The following is a 20,329-nucleotide window of genomic DNA, read 5'->3' on the forward strand; positions in this document are numbered from 1 at the left end:
GTGAATTATAGCCTAATATGTGAGAAACATGCGCACGCACAGATCTGCATTTGAAGTTTGAGGCCCCGAGACAACTTCGACTGGATTCCACTCTGAACTTATTACCTTATACTGCCGTGTTTGTGTGTGTGTGCAATATTCCACAAATACGTGAGTGATCTGAGCCGGACCTCCCCTTTGAGAGTTGTGGACCTGTGGGACTCACACCCGGCCCACGTGTGTGCGTTGTGCGCAACCTTCCGGAACATTAGTGGCCCCAGCAGAGTGTGTGACTGAGTGAGTGGGTGATAACGGAGCTGGGCCGGGAGCTAGCTGTGTCCTGTACCTGCCCCTGGTGCCCCTTGCATCCAAACACCAGGGGAAGACAACACTCTCCATGTCCTGTTCCCCGACACTCTGCTGTGACCTTGTGTCCTACAGTCGTCTTATTTAGTCGCCCATGTATGACTTGTGCTCTGTAGCTCTGCTGCTGGCGGACGCCTTCAGGGTGCTTGCGCTTCAGTTTTCGGACGTTACACCAGAGTGGGTTTGATAGGAAAATTATTCTCATTGTCGCAAGATGTCTCTTCATCTCAGGGTGTTAAAAAAGAGGCTTGTTTCTTTTTCACATTTTAGTTTCTCTGTGTAAATGTCAGCATGGTATTTAGTGCCCAGGGGAGCTTTCTCTCCTCATGTCGTCTGTGAATCAGATGAGCGTTTGTTCCGAGCTACAGAACCTGACACTGCGCACGCCGGTTTGTGAGAACGCCGTCCGTGTCTCTTGTCTCTGTTGTCTGAAAGATAGGCACGACGCTGTGACATCACTGGAAAACTTTTTTTTTGGGAAGGGGGGGAGGGGCAGATTGTGGAGCTGGTCCAGGATACAGCAAGGTTTTAACAAATCATATCATAGTGGAGAGAGAGGGAGAGGAAAAAAAACGTCACGAACAGGGGAGAGTTTGATATTCAGTTTCCCTGGTACATCCTGGAAGATATGATTTCAGGTAATCCAAAACTATCTATCAATATCCATTCAACCCTATCTCCGTTTTCAGGTCTCGAAGTTGTAAAGAGAAAATGTGAAGGGCAGTGCACGATAGATTTTCACCACAAATCTATTCACGCTTTATCCTCATCTACCACACGCACATGGATCTCTCTTTTAAAGGCATCTTTTTTAAGGCCTTTATAAACCTCATTATTACTGAATTCCGAAGATATCTGAGAGTTGAACGTTTTCTCTCTGTATTCTTCTGGCCCGGCTCAGTGTCAGAAGAGAATAGACAAACATGCAGTTAATCAACAAACTGAGATCATTAGCTACCAGCTGGGCACTGTGCTGGCAGTATTTCCGCTCAGTAAAAAAGCTTTGTCAATACAGATCTCCAGTGTACGTAATACACACAGTCACTGAAGAAAAGAAAAGAAAATTCAGATAGAAAAAGAGACGCTGGCAGAGGCACATTTTTTCCCATCCAGACACACATGGTTCGGAGAAGAAACCAGGTGCAGCTCCCCGGAATTAACTCACTTTCACTGCTCTAGTTTTTCGATCCAAACAATAGAGGAAGAATAGAAGCTGTTCTATTTTGACAATGTGGCCACTTGTGTGCCCGTCTTATTAAAGGAACCGGTCTGAGGCCTCACACACAAGTACACACACACTTGCACATGCCCACAAACAGGGAGGGGGTGAGAAGAAAACAGGCCCCATTACAAAGGACAATTTTTGTGGTTTATGTTCATCGCTGCTATTCAAGCACTCAAACAGCTTCAAGCAGGGACTCCATTCTTTATTTATATCAATGGCGTGCTGTTCACTATGAGGCAGTTAATTGGGCAACAGAACAATGTGTGTTAATATCACTGTGAGAAAATGGTACGTCTCGCCTATTGGTTTTTTTTTTTAGATTAAAATAGTCTATGGGCATTACTTGGGTGCACAAAGCAGGTTTTATACACCAAGCACATTTGGGTCATTTGAAGGTGATGAATTTAACCTCACATATATGCTCTGTGATGAACCTCTGTGCGCTTTGATGTAGAAGAAATAACCGATCTTCCGTACCGTTATCTGTCTGAGACAGAGTGTTTTCAGTTCCTTAAATGCAAGCACAGCTTCTTTTTTTTCTTTTTTTTTTCCTGGTATAGAGGATAGACTGTTACAGTCAGGGTTCGTTGAACAATCAGCAGACTTGCTTTTCCTTTAATGTTGTTTTCCTGAGAACTCATTATTTGTAAGCGGAAAAGTTATTACGTCAGGTTTCTATTTATTCAGTCAGTACAGAATGAAAAGGTCTAGGGTTGGACTTTTTCACTGGCGCTAGATGATTAAAACATTTCAGGTCAAATAGACTGATTTGACTGTAAGGGCAATTTTCTGTTTAATGTGGGTGTGAAAATAAGTCCCCATAAACCTGTCTCCTCCTTTTAATGAGAACATTTTTTTATGCATCGTTCTTGTTCTCTGTCCTCTTATCTTTTACCCAGGTGACATTTACAAAGCGAAAGTTTGGCCTGATGAAGAAGGCGTACGAGCTGAGCGTGCTGTGCGACTGTGAGATCGCCCTGATCATCTTCAACAGCACCAACAAGCTGTTCCAGTACGCCAGCACAGACATGGACAAGGTTCTGCTGAAATACACCGAGTACAACGAGCCCCACGAGAGCAGGACCAACTCTGATATTGTGGAGGTGAGTTACAAGAAAACACAGAAGGCACACGCCGCGCACAAGCGCTCACGCGGACGAGAGCGCACACATGCACACTCATGCAAACACACAGAAACGGAAAAGTAGACAGATGGTTACTGCGTTTGTGACTCATTCAGCAACCCTTACTTCTCTCTTTTGGTCTTCACACCTAGCATAGTGTAAGAATTAATTGCTCCCATAGTTTGTCGGTCTTCCCCAAGGGTTCAGTCACAATATCAATCACTTTTAGAAAAGGTATAAGACTCACAACTACCTCAACAACATATGTTGGTTTAAATCGCCTTCTTCTCGATGCGTGTACTTTGCAATATAAAAGTAAATCACAGATCCGGGGCCTTTCAGAGTTGCCCCTGTGGTGTGTGATCACCAGCGCCTGCCCTCTGTGTCGTGTCACCACTGACCCGCCTCTTAGAGACGTTGATCGGACTTGCTGTGGACACACGTGTCACCAGTGTGGCTCAAGGCGGCGTTAAGCAGCCTCACAGGCCGGGCAGCAGCCAGGTAGATAAAGCAGGAAATGACACAGAGAGACTCCAGGATCCTTAAGCTCTCACTGTGAACCTGTTATGCAACATCATTCACGCTGGACCTCTAACAAACCTGTTGGGCCCACACACACACACACATAGGCAACCATGCATTCATGCAGAGTTTATCCCTCGCTCCTGCGCTCATGCATTTATACTCGCACCACGCTCGCAGATTAAACTGCACCTGTCCCACAAAATAGTGCTGAATGAATATCAAACAGTACATAAAATACTCTCTCTCTGCTCGTCACATGGAATCTTTATAGCGATAGGATGGTTATTTTGTATTTAATATGCCAATCCAGATAAACTGTATTGAAAATTCGACATGAAGTGCACATTTTATAGCTGTAAATCAGCGTCAAAATGTCATTTATGATTCAGAATACATATTCAATTCACCCACTGCCCCACTTTACACGATTTTAGTACATGTGATACAGCGTAGGTTTTAATATTGATGCATATAATATAATGTATATTTACTTTTAACTGATAGGTCATAGAAAACCTCATCCATGTTCAAATGTTCTACGTTTTGTTTAAATGTTAACTTGTAAGGTCGTCTTTACCTTGTCCTTATCAGCTCAATGTTTAAAAAAGACTGAATGTTCCAAAGGAAAACTGAGGACAGATACCGCACTGAATGTATTGGTGCAGGCTGGCCACTTAAATACAGGATCAAACAGCATGGGACATGTTTTTTATCTTCTCATATGGGTGTTTGTGGGCTTGTTGCACGCCCACGGGTGGACACGTCCTCCGGGAATACTCCTATTCCAGATGGCACTCTGCCCCTGACGACAAACCATTTGAATTTACATACTGATAACAAATGTGTTTCACTTTGGGAGAAATCTGGCCCTGCATTTCCCCCTTTCTTTATTCTATATAATTACAAATTCTATCAGGTTTAAAGTCAAAATGCTGCATAAGTAAAACTATTGAGGGATTTAAAATCATACGAGAGTCTTTTTCACACACAATCACAGTCCACAGTCACAATTTTGATCATTTGTCTATTTCCAAAACTGAAAAGAATATCAAACATTCCTTTGGACGTATCTATTTGCATTGTTTAAACACATTATTGCATTAAAGAGATGCTGGAAAAGCATGTGCACCAGTATCTTAAGTCTGACAGCTTTATGTTCACCATATGTTGCTCAATTCACTCATTTCTTTTTATTGTCTTCTACTTTTATTTTTTTCTCCACTGCCCTAATCCATTTTGTTTTAGGGACCTTGTCAGTTATTGATTACAGGGATATACTGAGTTGAGTGAAAACATTTGTGAAACCTTATCTCTGCTGTGAGAAAAATTTGACTGTGAAACCACTATTTTTGGCACCAACTCCTCATCCACCATTCGGCTAATTCACGTTGAATTGTTTTTCAAATACCTCACGCATGGAAGAGACCCAATAATAGAAATAAGTGATATAATTATTCCAGTCAGCACAGTAATCTAGTAGGAAATGTATCTGTTGGTTTGTGAACATAACATGGATCCATACATGGATATGTGGATCACTTGAAAAGTAGATTTTGGACGTCTTCAAGTTCACTCACGGCATTAAGTCCTCTGATTACCCATCCCCACTGCAAAGGAAGCAGTGATTTGCTGTTGTCATTCCGCTGCAGTCAAATATGTAGTGTGTTAATGTAGCTCATACATCAAGCGATACAGCACTCAACATACAGCCAACCTAATGACGAAAACAAAGAGAATGGACTGGGTGCATTATCATGGAAAGTATTTAGAAGCACAAATAAATCAGCTACACACAACATATCCTCTTCTGCAATGTAGCATGTGCTCTTACTCCCTTCAATTAATATTATTATGGCTTTTATGAATTATTAATGTGGTTTATGCTGCAACTTTGTACGGTTAGATTATAAAAAACAGTTTTCCCAAAGATATATCATGCAACTCAAAAACTTAAAATAATCTGCAAAGCTGTTTACATCTATGTTGTTTCCCCAATGCTTGGTTTGAGGCTTATAAGAAATCCATATCAGAGGGAATGAAGAATAATCCTCGATGCATTATATATTTTACATTAACCCATTTAGCATAAACTCGTATTCCCAGTGTGCCTATAAGCACTGGTATCCTTTATGCACCAAGCCCTTCAGCTACGCTTCAGTCAGTGTATTAGCCTGCCCCAGCTGAACCCATGAAGAGAGTCGTCACATGTTTCAGCAAGTGCCTGTGACGAGAGCTCCCTGCTTTGAAGCTCTCTCTTTAGCTGTGTCTCCATTATAGAGCAGGGGATGGTTAACGTGTAAACAGCTGTGTCAGGGGAAGACGCTAAAGAGCCTGGTGGGGGAAGAGTGCTGTGGAGCACTTCCTACACTCTGATCCCTGGAGGACTCAGGCTCCAAATTCTCTGAGCGACTCGCAGTGGGAGAAATCGATCTGAAGAGGCCTTCAGCCTTAGCTACGGCTCGCTAACGGGATTGGCCACGGGCCTGACACTGGCACGTTTAGCATGGACAAGGGAGGAGGAGGGTGTAGGGGGGGGGAGTTGGATCACTCCCGCTGGGCCTGGTACGCCGCTGCTGGGCTACGTCACAGGTGCAGGAACGTGGGTGGGTGGTTGAGTTTGGTGGGGAGGCAGGAGTGGACTTCCTGTTGAGCTGGCAGGATGATGAGGACGAGGTCAACTACAAGATGAAGGGTTGGATGTAGGGTGGAAAACAAATCAAAGTTACCGCAACAAGGGCTTAAATATGAAGTCTAATAAATGACATATGGTGCGAAATTCGTAGAAAGCCCTTGTCTTTAGAAGTACGCAGAGACAAATGCATCTCTCTTATTCCGCTGCTGCTGCGCCTGAAGGTGTAGTGGGAGGAGAGGCAGAGGTAGGGGAGCGGAGCTCAGAGTGTGGGCGGCTGGCATAGAGGCCTGCTACATTAGCAATAAAGCTCTATGTAATTAGCATGTCTTTGGTTGATAATTAGCGTTGTTGAGAGAGTGGCACTGAGAGCGTTACAGCCTCTCTAGCTGCAGCATGTTTACAAGAGGCTGGAGGGCTTTTCTCTTTCTCTCTCTCTCACTCCATCTCTGTCTTCCTGTTTTTTATCCACTTCTTACAAACAGTATCTTGAATATATGTATGGATTAAATTGTGTACGTATGTAAGAAATAGAAACAGGCGGATAGAAGGACGTAAAGGGATATATATAGAGAGAAAGGAGTGGTAAAGAAGGTCCTGATGACTCACTTGAAAACCGTCTCTGCTGGGAATGACACTTCCACAAATATCTGTGAAAGCAAAAAGACCAAGAAACCAAAGCTAACCCTCCTCTGAGCGCAGTGGTAAAATGAAAGGAGAAAAACGGCTACTATTGTCACATTCACAATGCATGACACCCATAAACCTATAATAATCTGATAAACACAGTGACAAACTGAGGTCTTGCGTTTTTTTTTATTATGTTTTCAATGCTTCCATTTAATCCCGAGACACGCGTATTGTCATGGAGGACACGGTGGTATCTAAACCAACAGAGACTTTCCCAGGAGACTGTAATAAAACACGTAGTACGCACCGTTATCTGCTGCTACATAAACAAGTGGGGAGGTTCTCTTAATTAATGCTAATTGTTCAAAGAGACGTCGGTGCTCATACAGCTTCACATAGGCTGATGAAATCAAACACAGATCATCCAGTGATCCTCCATCACTGCATGTACGGGCTCGGGGTCCAGAGTGTGTTGTCCTGGCAGGTCTACAGTACACTCCGGGTCTGGCTCCAGATAAAACAGTCAAACACGCAGATAGATTTCCTATACTCGCTGTCTGCCAGGCCGGTTTCCTGGACATGTGAACAGCATTAGAGGAGAAATGGGAAGCTTTGTTGGGAAATGACAGGAGAAAAGATCCATCTCTCCCCTTTTTTCCTCTCCCTCTTTTCCTTATTTCTGCTGAAGAATAATCACTTTGAGCTCTTATTGGTGATTTATTATGCCAGTGTGGGGGTTGTTAATTGCAATAGCACATGAAAGAGTCCTTTCTTTCCCCTCTCGATGATTGCAGATCAAGCCCAAACCTAAGCAGCGCTGGCTGGCTCTCGCTGTGATTGAACAGCCCCAAATCCAACAACACACTTGGGCTGTGCCAAATCCCCTGTTCCACAATGTGTTTATTTTCCCCCCTGTTGAAACAAAGAACACAGGTTTGTGAAACAACTAAAGGGTTAGTGAGTGAGCAACGACAGGGAGCGATATCCTCTCAATGCCAGGATACAGCCCAGGCAAAACTGCTCAATTGTTTATGGGTATACGGAATCTAAGCTAACACACACATAAACACAAGTACGTTTGGTCTATGACGCTAAGTGAGTCCTGACTGCACTGGATGGGTGTATGCATATGTACATACACGGTGACAATCAGTTTGAACCCTGTGGAGCTGACGGCATTGCGATGACCTCACCCAGCGCCGCACACCATCATGCTGTTGGCTCAAGTATCACATGGACCGGCACATGGCTCCTGGTACTGAGCTGACCCGCCTGCTTTGCCTACCAACCAGAGGGAAGGCTGTCGGCCAATCCCATTTCCAGCAGATTAACCTAATCTCAAAGTTCAGATCACCCTGTAATCTTAAACAGCAGCAGCAGCGGCAGCAGCAGCAGGGACCTGCCTCCCGACCTATCCTCGACTCATTTCCTCCTTCCTCTGCCTCTGTCCTCCGCGAGAAGGAACTACTGAATGAGAGAGGAGGGGCGGGGGGGGTGGCACAGGGATGGATGAGTGCAAGGAGAGAAGGAGGGAGGGAAAGAGGGATGGAGGGGAGGAAGGCTGGTAATTATTTCCAAAGGTCATTCTGTTAATGACTACCCGCTTGGCTAATGAGATTCAGCAAAGCTCCCTCACCATGTTTCACCCTGCGTATGTTTCACCCATGTGCCGAGATGTGTGAGAAGCACAGGTGTGATTTCAGCCCAGTGACAGTCCACTGGAGAGAGAGAGAGAGAGAGAGAGAGAGAGGGGGAGAGAGGAGGAGGAGGGGGGAGAGAAACATAAAGAGAAAGGAAATCGAGCCGGTCTGGGAGAAGGCAAAAGAAAATTTAGCAGATCCACACCACTTCCTCGCAGGCCTTACACAATGTTGTTTCTCTTGGACAAAAATAAGACAAAATGGATTTTTCACACACTTTAAATAGCAGAGACTAATTTGTTCGATTTCACTGTCATTTCCTTCAAAAATGTCCCACTTTATTAATTTAAACGCTTTCCTTTCTCTCTGCTCTCTCATTATAGTCTTGCGAGTTGACGGGACATGTGATCCCCGTCTCTGAAGTGCCAGTGTGCTAATGTTTTGCTTCACTCTTGTGAAAATATTTTCAAGCATGCAAGCTATTCTATATGCTTATTTGGTTTCTAAACAGCATGGAGAACATTAGCCTTAAGGAGTTTTCTGTGCTGATCAGCTCACTGAATGACTTCTTCTCATGCCTCTCAAAGACTGTATAATTACTCCGGCTTGAATGCCTTCACTAATTTATCCTCAATGACTTCTACATGTGTTTGCATCCAAGAGAAATAAGGGAGTCGTATCATATCTCCTGTTCTACAGTTGTCCACAGTAATTTTGCGCGGAGTCGTTTCGGGTGCATGTGGTGTAACGTGCGGTGGAGGGAGGGGTTGCCACGGCAATCACAGGGCCTCAGTGTTTAGTAGTGAAGAGGGAGATCGGCAACATGGCTTGTTTTTCCTGGAGGATTAAGGTCTGAAGCTGCTTTGACTGACTAAGTAAATTAACCTTATGACATTGGCAAGCTAATACTTAAGCAGTTTGTTAAAACAAAGACTCGGATGACATGCCACATGCATGATACAGCACATCTTCAGAGAAAAGGTGCCAGTACGTACAGTATGTGGGGTTGAGTTTGTGTTAATTACAAGTTAAAGAGAGGGCGAGGGAAACTGTTCCACTGTCAATAACTTTTCACACACACACCCTTGTTGATGTTTACGCTCTCAACAACAAGGGCAGAGTTGGTTCTGGAAATATTACAGAGTTACACTCAGTTACAAAAAAGCTCAAATGTACAAGCTACAAAGTTTTTTCAGAAAGTGTTCAGACCCTGTCCCTTTTGCACATAATGTGTTGTACATTTGAATGGGTGAAAATGCCCCTTTTGCCCATCAGACTACACTTACACTGCTTTGGCACTTCAAATTATGGTCAGGTAAACCATGCTTGCTTTAATTATCTTGAAGATGTGTCTAAAATTGATTGGAGTCAATCTGTGGCAAACTGAATTAACAGGACATGCATATCGGTACATAAGGTCCCACAAGTAACACCAAAACCATGAGGTTCAAGGAACTCTGTTGACCTCTCTGATGATGAGGCTGAGCGTACAAATCCCTTTCTAAATCTCTGAGTGTTCCCAGGAGCCCAGTGGTCTCAGTAATTGTGTCTGGAACCACTAGGACCACTGGAGTTGGCCTTCTGTCTAAACTGTGTAACCAGGGCCTTAGGTTGGGAGGTGACCAAGAACCCAACCGTCCCTCTTTGAGGGCTTCGGAAGTTCTCCACAGAGATGAGAGAACCTGCCAGACCATCTCGACCGCACTCCATCAGTCAAGCCTTTATGGTACAGTGGCTGGTCGGAAGCCACTTCGCGTAAAAAGGACACATGACAGCTTTGGTGTCGTTTGCCAAATGACATTTAGAGGAATCAGAGAGCATCAGGAAAAAGATTCAAAGTCTAAGCACAATGTCTGGCCAACTTCTGGCACTATCACCTGACCAATACCATCCCTACAGTTAACCAACAGGGGATCTTAAGGAAATTACTTTTTTCACATAATCATTATGGGTAATAATAACAATGATAATTTGATCAGTTGCAGTTTAATCTACAAAAAAATAAAGTGTAAAAAACGTGACAGGGTCTATTCTGGGGCTGTCTGTGAAACTTTGTGTCATGAGCTTTACCAAGTCTGCCTTTGTCCTCCTCCTTTTCCTGTCCACACACTGCTCTGTCCTCTTCCGCGTGGACTTTAAGCTTTAGATGAAACAATGTCTCCTCTGATGCACAGAGGAAAAAAGTTGAAGAGACAAAAAGCAGAGAGAAAAACCAAGAGAAACAGTTGCCCATGTTTTCCTCCAACTATATTTACTTTCAGGCACTATATTTTTCTCACACTTCAGTGTGATTGGCAACGTGTACTAAAACTCACCACATAAAACCAGAGTGTTAGATGGTCAAAATAAAGCACCATCCCCAAAACAACCACCACCATCAAGCTCTTCTATTTGATGTCCTCTTTTTTTTTCCTAATAAATGCTTCAAAAAGTCGTAGTGATCTAAAAATAGTCTGTGGTGAAGCTAAAAATAGTTTCCTAGCCGCGGTCCTCGCCGGGAGAGGGTAGAAGAATAGGCCTGGAATCTCTCTCTCTCTCTCTCTCTCTCTCTCTCTCTCTCTCTCTCTCTCTCTCTCTCTCTCTCTCTCTCTCTCTCTCTCCTCTCTCTCTCTCTCTCTCTCTCGTTCTTTCACTCCCCCCCTTCCTTGTGTCTGAAACATGGTGGGTGGGGGTTGTTTTTGAAACAGAGGAGTGAGTAAGCGAATTGTCAGGGTATTCATTCAGCCTCTCTCTTTCTCTCTCTCTCTCTCTCTCTCTCTCTCTCTCTCTCTCTCTCTCTCTCTCTCTCTCTCTCTCTCTCTCTCTCTCTCTCTCTCTCTCTGAAGATCCACCATGACGAGTTGCCCTCGGCGACCACATGCATAAGACCAACACTGAGTGACCCTGTTGTGCCTATAAACATTTGATTCTTTGGATAAAGAAGATATTAATTCACTTGTTGCTGTACCCCCCCCCCCCCCCGACACGCACACACACACACACGCACACAAACACACAGATTTTGCCAAGCAGTGGCTTCCTGTGTGGTTTTTTCTTTTTTTATTACAGGAAATATATTTCTGGAAAGTTATATCATTGATGTACTTTATTTTAATCATCTGGTACCGTTATGATATAGGGGAAATCCAGAGAGTTCTTGTCCTCCCACAACCAAGTCTCCTCATATAGCTGTTAATTGTTTGCATTGACCATTTCCTAGTGTGCCACTTTGAGGATGCCACACTAGAAAACATCTGTCTGCGGTGAGAGCCCCAGACGTAAAGAGAGCAAGTTAACTGAGTTCATATTTTATAGACGACTATACGCCTCTTCTACTTTTTCTTTAGAAATAGGCCAAAAAACAAGATGACGGATAATGTATATGATCTACAGGCTCAGCATTTTATTCCACATCAAACGCCCTGCTCTACCCAGACAAGCAGAACCTCAGACAAGAAACTAAGTAGCACTTGGATCTTTGTCAGAGGTGTTTTCTTTTTTCAAGGTCAGTATACTTAAGCGGAAGTCTGAGGTACTCACACAACAACAAAAGGGCTTTTTAAAAATAGACCGTTTGAAATGTGCCAATATGTGGTCCCCATGGTGCGGAGTGGTGAAACAAGGCAGGCCACTTCTGAGGCCACGCTGCCAAAAGCCAATGCTTTTCCACTACACAGCCCAAAACAATTCACGCCAGCCATTAAGATGAAATGATGCCTTGTTCTTTGAAACTATTTGTGGAAAATCCAGAATAATGAAGATCTATTTTTATAGATGGCATTCCCTGCCCTGCCTAGAGCTTCCCCCCTGGCCTCGCCTCCCGCCCCCCTCCTCCCTACCCCGCCATGATTGCCGCTTGGGCAGGGTGTGGAAACTCAAGGTCACAGTATAGAGGTCAACCGGCTGGTCATTGTTACTCAAGGCCTCCCTCAGGCTCCCTTTTCCTGCTGTGGCACCACGCGATAAGAGACGGAGAGACAAAAGACGATAAGTGACGATTGGTGGACGGACAAAGAAGGACTAGAAGGTGGCCTGAATTGAAGTTTAACCCATTGCCCCCCTAAGATATCTGGAGTCGGTTAAGCTGCTTCTGTGTCGTGGAAAGATTTATTGATAATATCAACCAGTGACCTGGCATAAAACTGCTCATATGTCATTACAGAGTATGAATCAAGTAAAGCAAATATAATATATTATAGATATTAGACAATTTATGTTTTCCTCAAACGATTGGTCTTTGCAAAGTGATTCTTTACATCAGTCAGAAAAACACGTAAACAATCTCCCTATATCTCTTATTTTGGTAGAGACGCATTATGCAACTGGAGCGTAGACGGGATGAAAGAAGGCTAGGTTGAGGGTGCAGACATAAGTGCCCTCTTTATCCAGTTTGACTGAGCTGGCATTGTGTCTAATAATGTCTATCTGGGTAATTATACAGTGTAGTGACTACTCTGAATGACCACTTTGTTCCCAGGGCTGGGATGCTGCTGTAGCAAACAGTGTTGGATTCTGACATGTGCTTAGTGTGGGTCTCTTCCATATGGGAAACGCTGCACCATCTGGTATTGTGCTGTGTACTGGCTGTCTGTCTGCGAGCGGGCTCTTCTTAATGGCGATTTTAGCACATGCGCCGCCAAAATGCCACAGTTTGGAGGAACCGTGTTGTGTAGCTTTCTTTCCCTCTCACTTGCTTTAACACTTTTCTCCATTTTTGCTCTACTTCTCACTTCCTTTCAAAATGTTCAGGCTATCTAGTAATCCCCTAAACAGCTAGTAGTTACACAGATAACCAGCGCTATGAGCTACACGACCACTTTGCCCGGGGATGATGGACGCCAGGCGCCAGCGTTTGATTTCGAGATTATAGAGCAGCAGGGCACCGCAGGAGTAAGGGGCTTCAAAGCCACCAAATCACTGAAAAGTCATTGATGCAATATTTTTTTTTTTTCTTACAAATGTTGCCCCAACTAGTGCATAGGGATGCACAGACGCTGACTGAAACAGGCAGGGAGGGACAGACTGTGATTTGGGGGTTCCACTCTTTAGATTGGTAACCTACAAAATCAACCATCTCCTCCCAAATGCTCAGTCACTCACACACACTCCGTGCAGCCATCATCCATGGGCATGCCCCTCGACATGGCCCTGGCATGTTCAAACCACGCTTCATGAAACTGTGGCCTTCTTGCCTTTGGTCTGCCATCTGCTTCTAATAAACTAAGCCAGCCTGATCCCTCTGATGTTCCCTCCACTCTGAAAAGCAGAGAGAAAGAAAGAGGGACAGAGAAAGAGGGAGAGTGGGGGAGAGACAAAAAACGAGAGCAAGAAAGACAGACAGACAGAAAAAGACAGAAACAAGGAGAATGAGAGCATATCTCAAACATACTATTCAATCCCTGCGTGCTGCCAGCAAGGCCACCAGTGCGCTTACTGTGCAGTGGTGCCGTGGGGGTGCCGGGGGGGGGGGGGGCTCCAGCAGGTTCACTTCAAGACCACTTCCATTTTGTTATTTGTGATGGGAAGGGACAGTATTTCCTCCCACTGCCTCACCCCTACTGACACCAAGCCACACTGCTCCCTACCAATCTGCTCTTATGGAATTGAGTTAGTCAATTGGTAAAAGTGAGAGCGCTCCCAGTCGTCCTGTGGTTTTCAAAACTTTTTTCACCTTTTCCACACAAAAATTATCATGATCTATCTTTTAGATTCGTGAGTTAGTGTGAATACCATTCAGATCAAATGTTCTCTAAACTTTTTCTACATTCTGTTAATAAAAAAAACATCAATTTAACTATCATTGCCCATAGCTTTGGATGACATATTCTTTAAGATTATTCAGGTGCCATTTTAAATTCCACTTCGATCGACTTGTAGGTGTTAAACCAGCTACAGAAAAGGTTCTCGTGGGTACTGCTGGTGCACTCTGTGGTCACACCTAGCAAACGCTCATACATTATAAAGGCAGGATCTGTACATTTCACATGTCTCCAAGGATTATCTCTGACAGTCAAAGTGAATATGTCTGCTTCTTTGCCATTTTAACTGTGTGACAAAAAACAGGCTGAGAGCCTGCGAGACAAAAGCTGTTCATTCCTTTACCGTTTTTTATATATTTCAGCAGCACAGCAAACATGATTAACCATAAGTGGCACATGTATTAATGCTTTTAAATTGTCTGTCAGCGACTTGTTTTCCGTCAGCTGCTGAAACGCAATGCAACCGTAAACTGCTTAATTTATTGGGTAAAACCCTTTCTGCCTTAGTTCTAAACTAAATCCGTTATACATTTTGCTTTTGCTTACAATGGTGTGTATTCTGAAGACCATACAGTGTTGGCTCTATTATAAACTGCTTGTTTTTGTTGAGGGTTTTTGCACTGGTGCTGTCAGCCATTGGGCAGAAGACACTGAGAAACATTCACTGGTCGCGCTGTCGCCAATGGCCATAAACACAATATTGAATGTGTCATACCCTTCAGCCACTGCCAAGATAACTGCAGAGGGGAATGGTCAGCTCTTTCCAAACAAAAACCCATCAACCAGCCCGACCCTATCAGAAATAGAGAAGTACCCATCATGCCAACAGTGTTTTGACTCAGCTTTTGTCGAGATGTGTTAGTATTGCAGAAAGGTAGTGAGACAGACTGAGCACCAGACTGAGACACAAAGATGGAGGCAGAAAGACAGAGAGAGGGATAGAGAGGGTGAGCAGGGTGGCAGAATGCCGAGCAGACGGATCCTGGTCTGGCAGGAGTTCTGTGCAGGCGTCAGCTGTCCCTAGCAGACCCCCTGGGGCCACCCAGAACTCACACCCAAATACCCTCCACAGTTTTCTCTCAAGAGCTACATGAAATCATCACCCACACCCCAAGAAATAAGTCTAATTTTTTAGCTTTTTCTGCAAGTAGAAAATAAGGGGCCGCAAATCTTAACTCCAAACAACAGCCATTGCTACCATTGAGATAGCCGGTGATTATTTCAGTCTTACCCAGGTTGCCTTACTGTGCCTTCATCGCCTCGTCCTATAGCCGAGTGCAGGCCAGCCTATAGCTGAGGGTGCAGACCTGAGACGGGCGTCTAAGTATGTAGGACGCCACGTCTATGCCGAGCCTGCTTCGTACAGGCCCTGTGACAAGTCAAGTCATGAGGGAGCATCATGAAGAAGGAGTTTAATTAGGAGCAAGCCTCCAAAGGGGCCACAGAGAAAGACACTGAGCCAAGTGAGCGTACACATCTTTTTAGCCGTTTTTTTCCTGTCGTTTGTTTTATCATTCTTTGTGTTCATATTTACTGTGCTCACTCTAGCATGCCTGTATTTATGTAGCTGGCTGTAGCACATTGTAATAATTTGTAGTTGATGTTTTTTTTGGGCCTCGCTCCCCTTTTTTTTTCTACCTTGAACTGGCTTCCCATTTCATTCTGTCCACAGTTTCTTTTTTATTTGTCACTGCATTGATTGACAAATACAAAACATTTTACTGAATTAATGGCAATAAAATGTACTTGTATAAACAGTGTCAATACAATATTTCTTATTAGGCTGAAAATCCTTGTTACTTGAAAATTTGAATAGGTTTAATATAAGAATGATTATGATGGCTGAATATTTTCTGCATAATATTAAATAAGCGAACAGCTCCACAGTGTTTTTGTTTAAGTCTCATATTAGCATATTCCCCAAAGACCATTTCCATAGCAGCTCTTCATACCTGTGTCTTTGAGCACTGGGTAAGCGGCTCTTTCCCCCCCCCCCAATGATCATTAGTGTTTGATGCGTCTTATATAGTGATGATGTCATGGAAGCCCGATTTGGAGCAGCGGTTGATGACTTTAAGCAGCGGGGCAATAAAATACTTCAGGGATCAGATGAAGCAGTGGGCTATTAGAGAAGGGGAAAACCTATAGGATGAGTAGGGTGATGAGGAGTGGGCGAGGCGGAGAGTGCGAGAGCGAAAGGCCCTTCTATGGCTATGTGAAGACACCAGCAGCTCCGATTGGTTGTTGGGTCGGGTGTCAGCTTTTGGCAACAGGTGTGATGACTTTTAACAGGTGGGCATAACTGGGATGAGTGGCATTGCGCCCTTGTACCGCACCCTAAATGTGCTGAGCCCTGCTGGAAAGCTAAGCCTCGGGCCACATGCTTCCAAGTCATATAACACTCAGGCACAGGCTCCCTGCGAGGCCATCAACACCCGACGCAATCATTGTCCAACCCCCTGCAAGACCACCAGCTCAGTTTCCCCTTTTGGGTGTCACCTTTATCCTACCCCCTCGCTCTCCTCTCCCAGCGATGCCCCACTGCTGCTCTTCCCAGAATGGAAGTGAATCTCCCTTGCACTGACTTGGGGGTGGTAGGCGGTGGAAATCTTTGCAAGTAGGACGAGAAGTTGTTTTTTTATAATAATAATAATACTAACAATAAAAGCTTGCATTTATATAGCCCCTTTCAGGAGTCCCAAGGACATTTTTTTATTCAGCTTCTTGCATGCATCCTCATGTGAGCAAAGAAAGGGCCAGCGGTTCAGCTCTTGTCAGTTCGACATGATGCATCGCCAAGACCAGAACGAAACTCTTAACACAAAAGAAATACCAGAAATTTCACGTCTCACGCCTTTGCCAAAAAAGACAGCGTGCTAAACCTCTGCAACCCCTTTGTTCTTTTGACTCATCCACCTCAGATGGAGAGAGAGAGAGCCTGATTCACTGTAGGCCTGTTAGAAGTCAGATCTCCTGCTTCGCCTTGGTTGATTTGTTTGGTGTGATTTCCTGAAGACTGTCAGAGATGTGAGAGACCCTTTCAAATTCAGAATTCCAGATTTCCACTCTGGGGGCCAAGTGAGGATTCAGAGAAAGAAGAGGAGAGCCAGCAAAATGTTGACACGCTTACAGTAGCTGCCTCACCACGAGACGCCTCAGGAATCAAACAGTTATCACACACACAAAAGCAGCCCTCTAAGTTCACTAAAACCACACTCAAAACAGGCCTTTGTTGTGCCGACATGAGAGATGACTGGATTGTTATTTGTTTTCCAAGCAAGCGGATCACTCCCTGTCACTTCTGCTGCTGGTTGTGATGGAGCAGCTCACGCTCGTATCGCTGCCGTGAGTGAGTATTGACGGAGACAAACAAACGAGAGGAAGAAGTTCACTGAGATTAACTTATCTTAGCATCTATCTTCCTCCTTTCTCCGTGCTCAGTGTCTTTTTTCCTTTTTTTTCTTCTTGACGCTAACACCCACTCTCGCACACCCACACAGGCACACACAAACAGACTCATTCCCCTCTTTCCCCTCCCACACGTAGACACACACACACACACACACACACACGACAACATACACAGAAAGAGAGAGAGAGAGGGAGCCGTGCACACTTGATCAGCATCAAATACAGGGTGTGCTAAAGTAAATTTAATTATGTCTGTCTGATATGGAGCCTCAGATGAAAGCAAGAGAGCGCGGTGTGAAGCGACGACTGCACAGACACGAGCAGGCCCGTGATATTCCTCCTGTAGACTAATCTCCCTTTATTAAAGCCAGGAGGGAGGGAGAGGGGGGTGAGAGAGAGAGAGAGAGTGTGAGGGAGGGAGGAGGAGGAGGAGGAGGGGAGGTGGGCAGCTTTGATGAGATCTTCTAACTGTCAGCTACTGTACTTTTTCCTTCTCTTCTGCCTTTGTCGCTCACTTTGCGAGGCAAATGAAGACAGCACCTGCATGGGCACACGCCTGCCTGCTCAAGCGCGGGCAAACACACACACACACACACTTCATAGTTTGCTAACACACACAACTAATGTGCTCTGAAACTCATCCCTGTTGTTATGGTTGTCAACAATATCTAGAAAAGGACAGAGGTACAGCTCTCTGTGTCCGTCTCCAGTAGAGAGCGTGTGGGATGGTTCTGTTTTCCGGCCGCTCTAATGGGGGCAGGTGGCCATCAGGTGGCCAAAACAGAAACTGCCACATTTAACAGCACATGAACTCAAAGCTCCTCCGCTGTATTTCAATTCTATTTAATGATTCAATGATGACTATGGTTATAAAAATGATGTGTTTTTTATTTTTTATTACTTTTTCCGTGTGCAATTACGAGGTTTCAAGGTCCCATGATTTGTCATTTTGGTCGAGAGTTTGATCATTTGTTATGTCTGGTTATTGGACGCAGTTAAATCCTCCCGTTCCATCTTGAGTGTTTAGCTGCATGTCTCCGCGTTCACAAAGCAGCCAGTGTATCCTCATGTCACCCCGTGTTGTCGGAGGTTAGAATGAAGCCTGCCAAAATGAGTCATCAAAAAAAAAAGGTCAACGATTTTTTTATTGAACTAAAAACTAGAAAAACAGCTGAAAAAAACAGGACTTACTTCTGTTAAATAAATCTCTACAAGGTTTTACCAACTCTGATTGGATTCGTCAGGATCGATTCTAAATGTGACCTCCTTAAAGTTCATGACCATTTGTCTCCAAAGCTGTTCACCTGGGTCATTGTTCCCTTCACCCCAAACACCCATTCAACTATGTTGTATAACCACTCTGTTTGCAGACATTGAGAAAGAAGGGCCTAAACGGCTGTGACAGCCCAGACCCCGACGCAGACGACTCGGTCGGCCATAGCCCCGAGTCCGAGGACAAGTACAGGAAAATAAACGAGGACATTGATCTGATGATCAGCAGACAGAGACTGTGTGTAAGTACCTCTCATTGAACTTGAGCCTTCCTCTCACCTTTCTTTCCTCTCTTTCTACCCCCCCCCCCCCACCCCCCACCCCTCCTGTGCTTTCTGTTGCTCTGTCCTCGTCTCCTCCCTGTGCTCGTCACGTCTTCCTCCCACCACCCATCTCTCCGTCACTCCGTATGTGTCTCCCTCCGTCCTTCTGTCCGTCCGTCTCTGTGGTCGTGGGACCTGGCAGGCGTTGAGCAAGAAGGAGAACAAAGGCGGCGAGAGCCCGGAGCTCGAGTCTGCTCTCACCCTCACCCCCCGCACTGAGGAGAAATACAAACAGATTAACGAGGAGTTTGATCACATGATTCAAACTCATAAGATACCTGTAAGTACTGGGTTGATGCCACGCCGCTTCCTCAGCAGGCTAACAACATGCTGACTGGCCGGTAACTGTTGAGCTAACCCAGCTAACCACCATTGTTTGCCACCAGACTAAATACTCAAAGTGAGAGTGCAGTAAAGACGAGAGTGCGATCACACTGACAATGACAAAAAATTACAGTTCTTTGATTTCCCCGGATTACAGCTGAGGAACAGCCCTCTAATTTGACATAACTATGACCATAACAAGCAGGCGTTTTTTTTACCAAAGTAATTGCAGACTTTCTCTCAAGACAAATTTTAACCTCACTGGGTTCCCCACCTTGAACCCGTTACCCATAATGCCTTGCCTGGCTCCCCGGGGAGGTGTGGTCTGCATGTGCTTTTCCTTTTTCCTGCAACGAAACACAGCAATCAGTCACCCGCGACAACAAGGACAGACGCCGTGGCAACGAAGCATGAGCAGACATTTCCACACGCTTAAACCTATCACAGAAAATTAAACGACCGCTCATTCTCTATGAAATGAAGGATGCAGGCAAACACCATTTTGAAGACGTCTCTGTTAGTGGATGTAGAAATGTCAGTACACTTCAGCTACTGGATTTATATTATACAATGTTACAGAAGAATCTAATCTATAGCCATCTGCCAGAAAACCACAAAATAGAGGCTGCCTTCTATGTAAACTTAGCCTGCCCCTCATTCAGAAAGCAACATATTGGAATGGTTAGAGCTCTTTCCTCACAAAGACGGAGATAATTCCCCAGTAGATAATTCAGAGAAGAACAGTAGTGTCTAAGCCACGTGGAGCTGGGGGAGATGTGGTTAGAAGCGAGGCAGGGGCTGGTGAGCTGGGGGGTGGGTTTGGGATCAGAGCTGAGTGTGGATGGTGGGGGTGGAACAGCGGGGGCGGGTGCGGGTGGTGGGGGGGGGACTCTGCACACAACAAGTGGCAGTTCGGTGTGTGGTCAGGGCGGCTGCCAAGCACTGGGCCTCTGGATTGCAGAGGACTGTTGAGGGGACTGTGCGGGGGAGAGGCAGAGAAGGAAGATGAGTGAAACAGGAAGGATGGCACCAGTGAAAGGACAGCTCACAGCCGTGGGGCGCTTGTGCCGACGCAAACCGTGCACGCAGGGACAGCTCCGGCACTCTTGAAAAGCGTGGCACAGGGAAGTCATGGGTCCGAAA

General features: G+C 45.0%; 1 protein-coding gene across 1 annotated transcript in view; it reads left to right on the forward strand.

The window, feature by feature from the left end:
* LOC133001785 (myocyte-specific enhancer factor 2C-like) overlaps positions 1-20,329 on the forward strand; it is a 58,748-nt gene that overhangs the window by 27,898 nt on the left and 10,521 nt on the right. Inside the window, exons 3-4 of the mRNA XM_061071476.1 lie at positions 2,470-2,673; positions 18,638-18,781. Coding sequence (XP_060927459.1) covers positions 2,470-2,673; positions 18,638-18,781 — 348 coding nt within the window. The remainder of the gene's footprint in view (positions 1-2,469; positions 2,674-18,637; positions 18,782-20,329) is intronic.

The sequence above is a fragment of the Limanda limanda genome, chromosome 5 (assembly GCF_963576545.1).
Source record: "Limanda limanda chromosome 5, fLimLim1.1, whole genome shotgun sequence".
Taxonomy (NCBI): Eukaryota; Metazoa; Chordata; class Actinopteri; order Pleuronectiformes; family Pleuronectidae; genus Limanda; species Limanda limanda.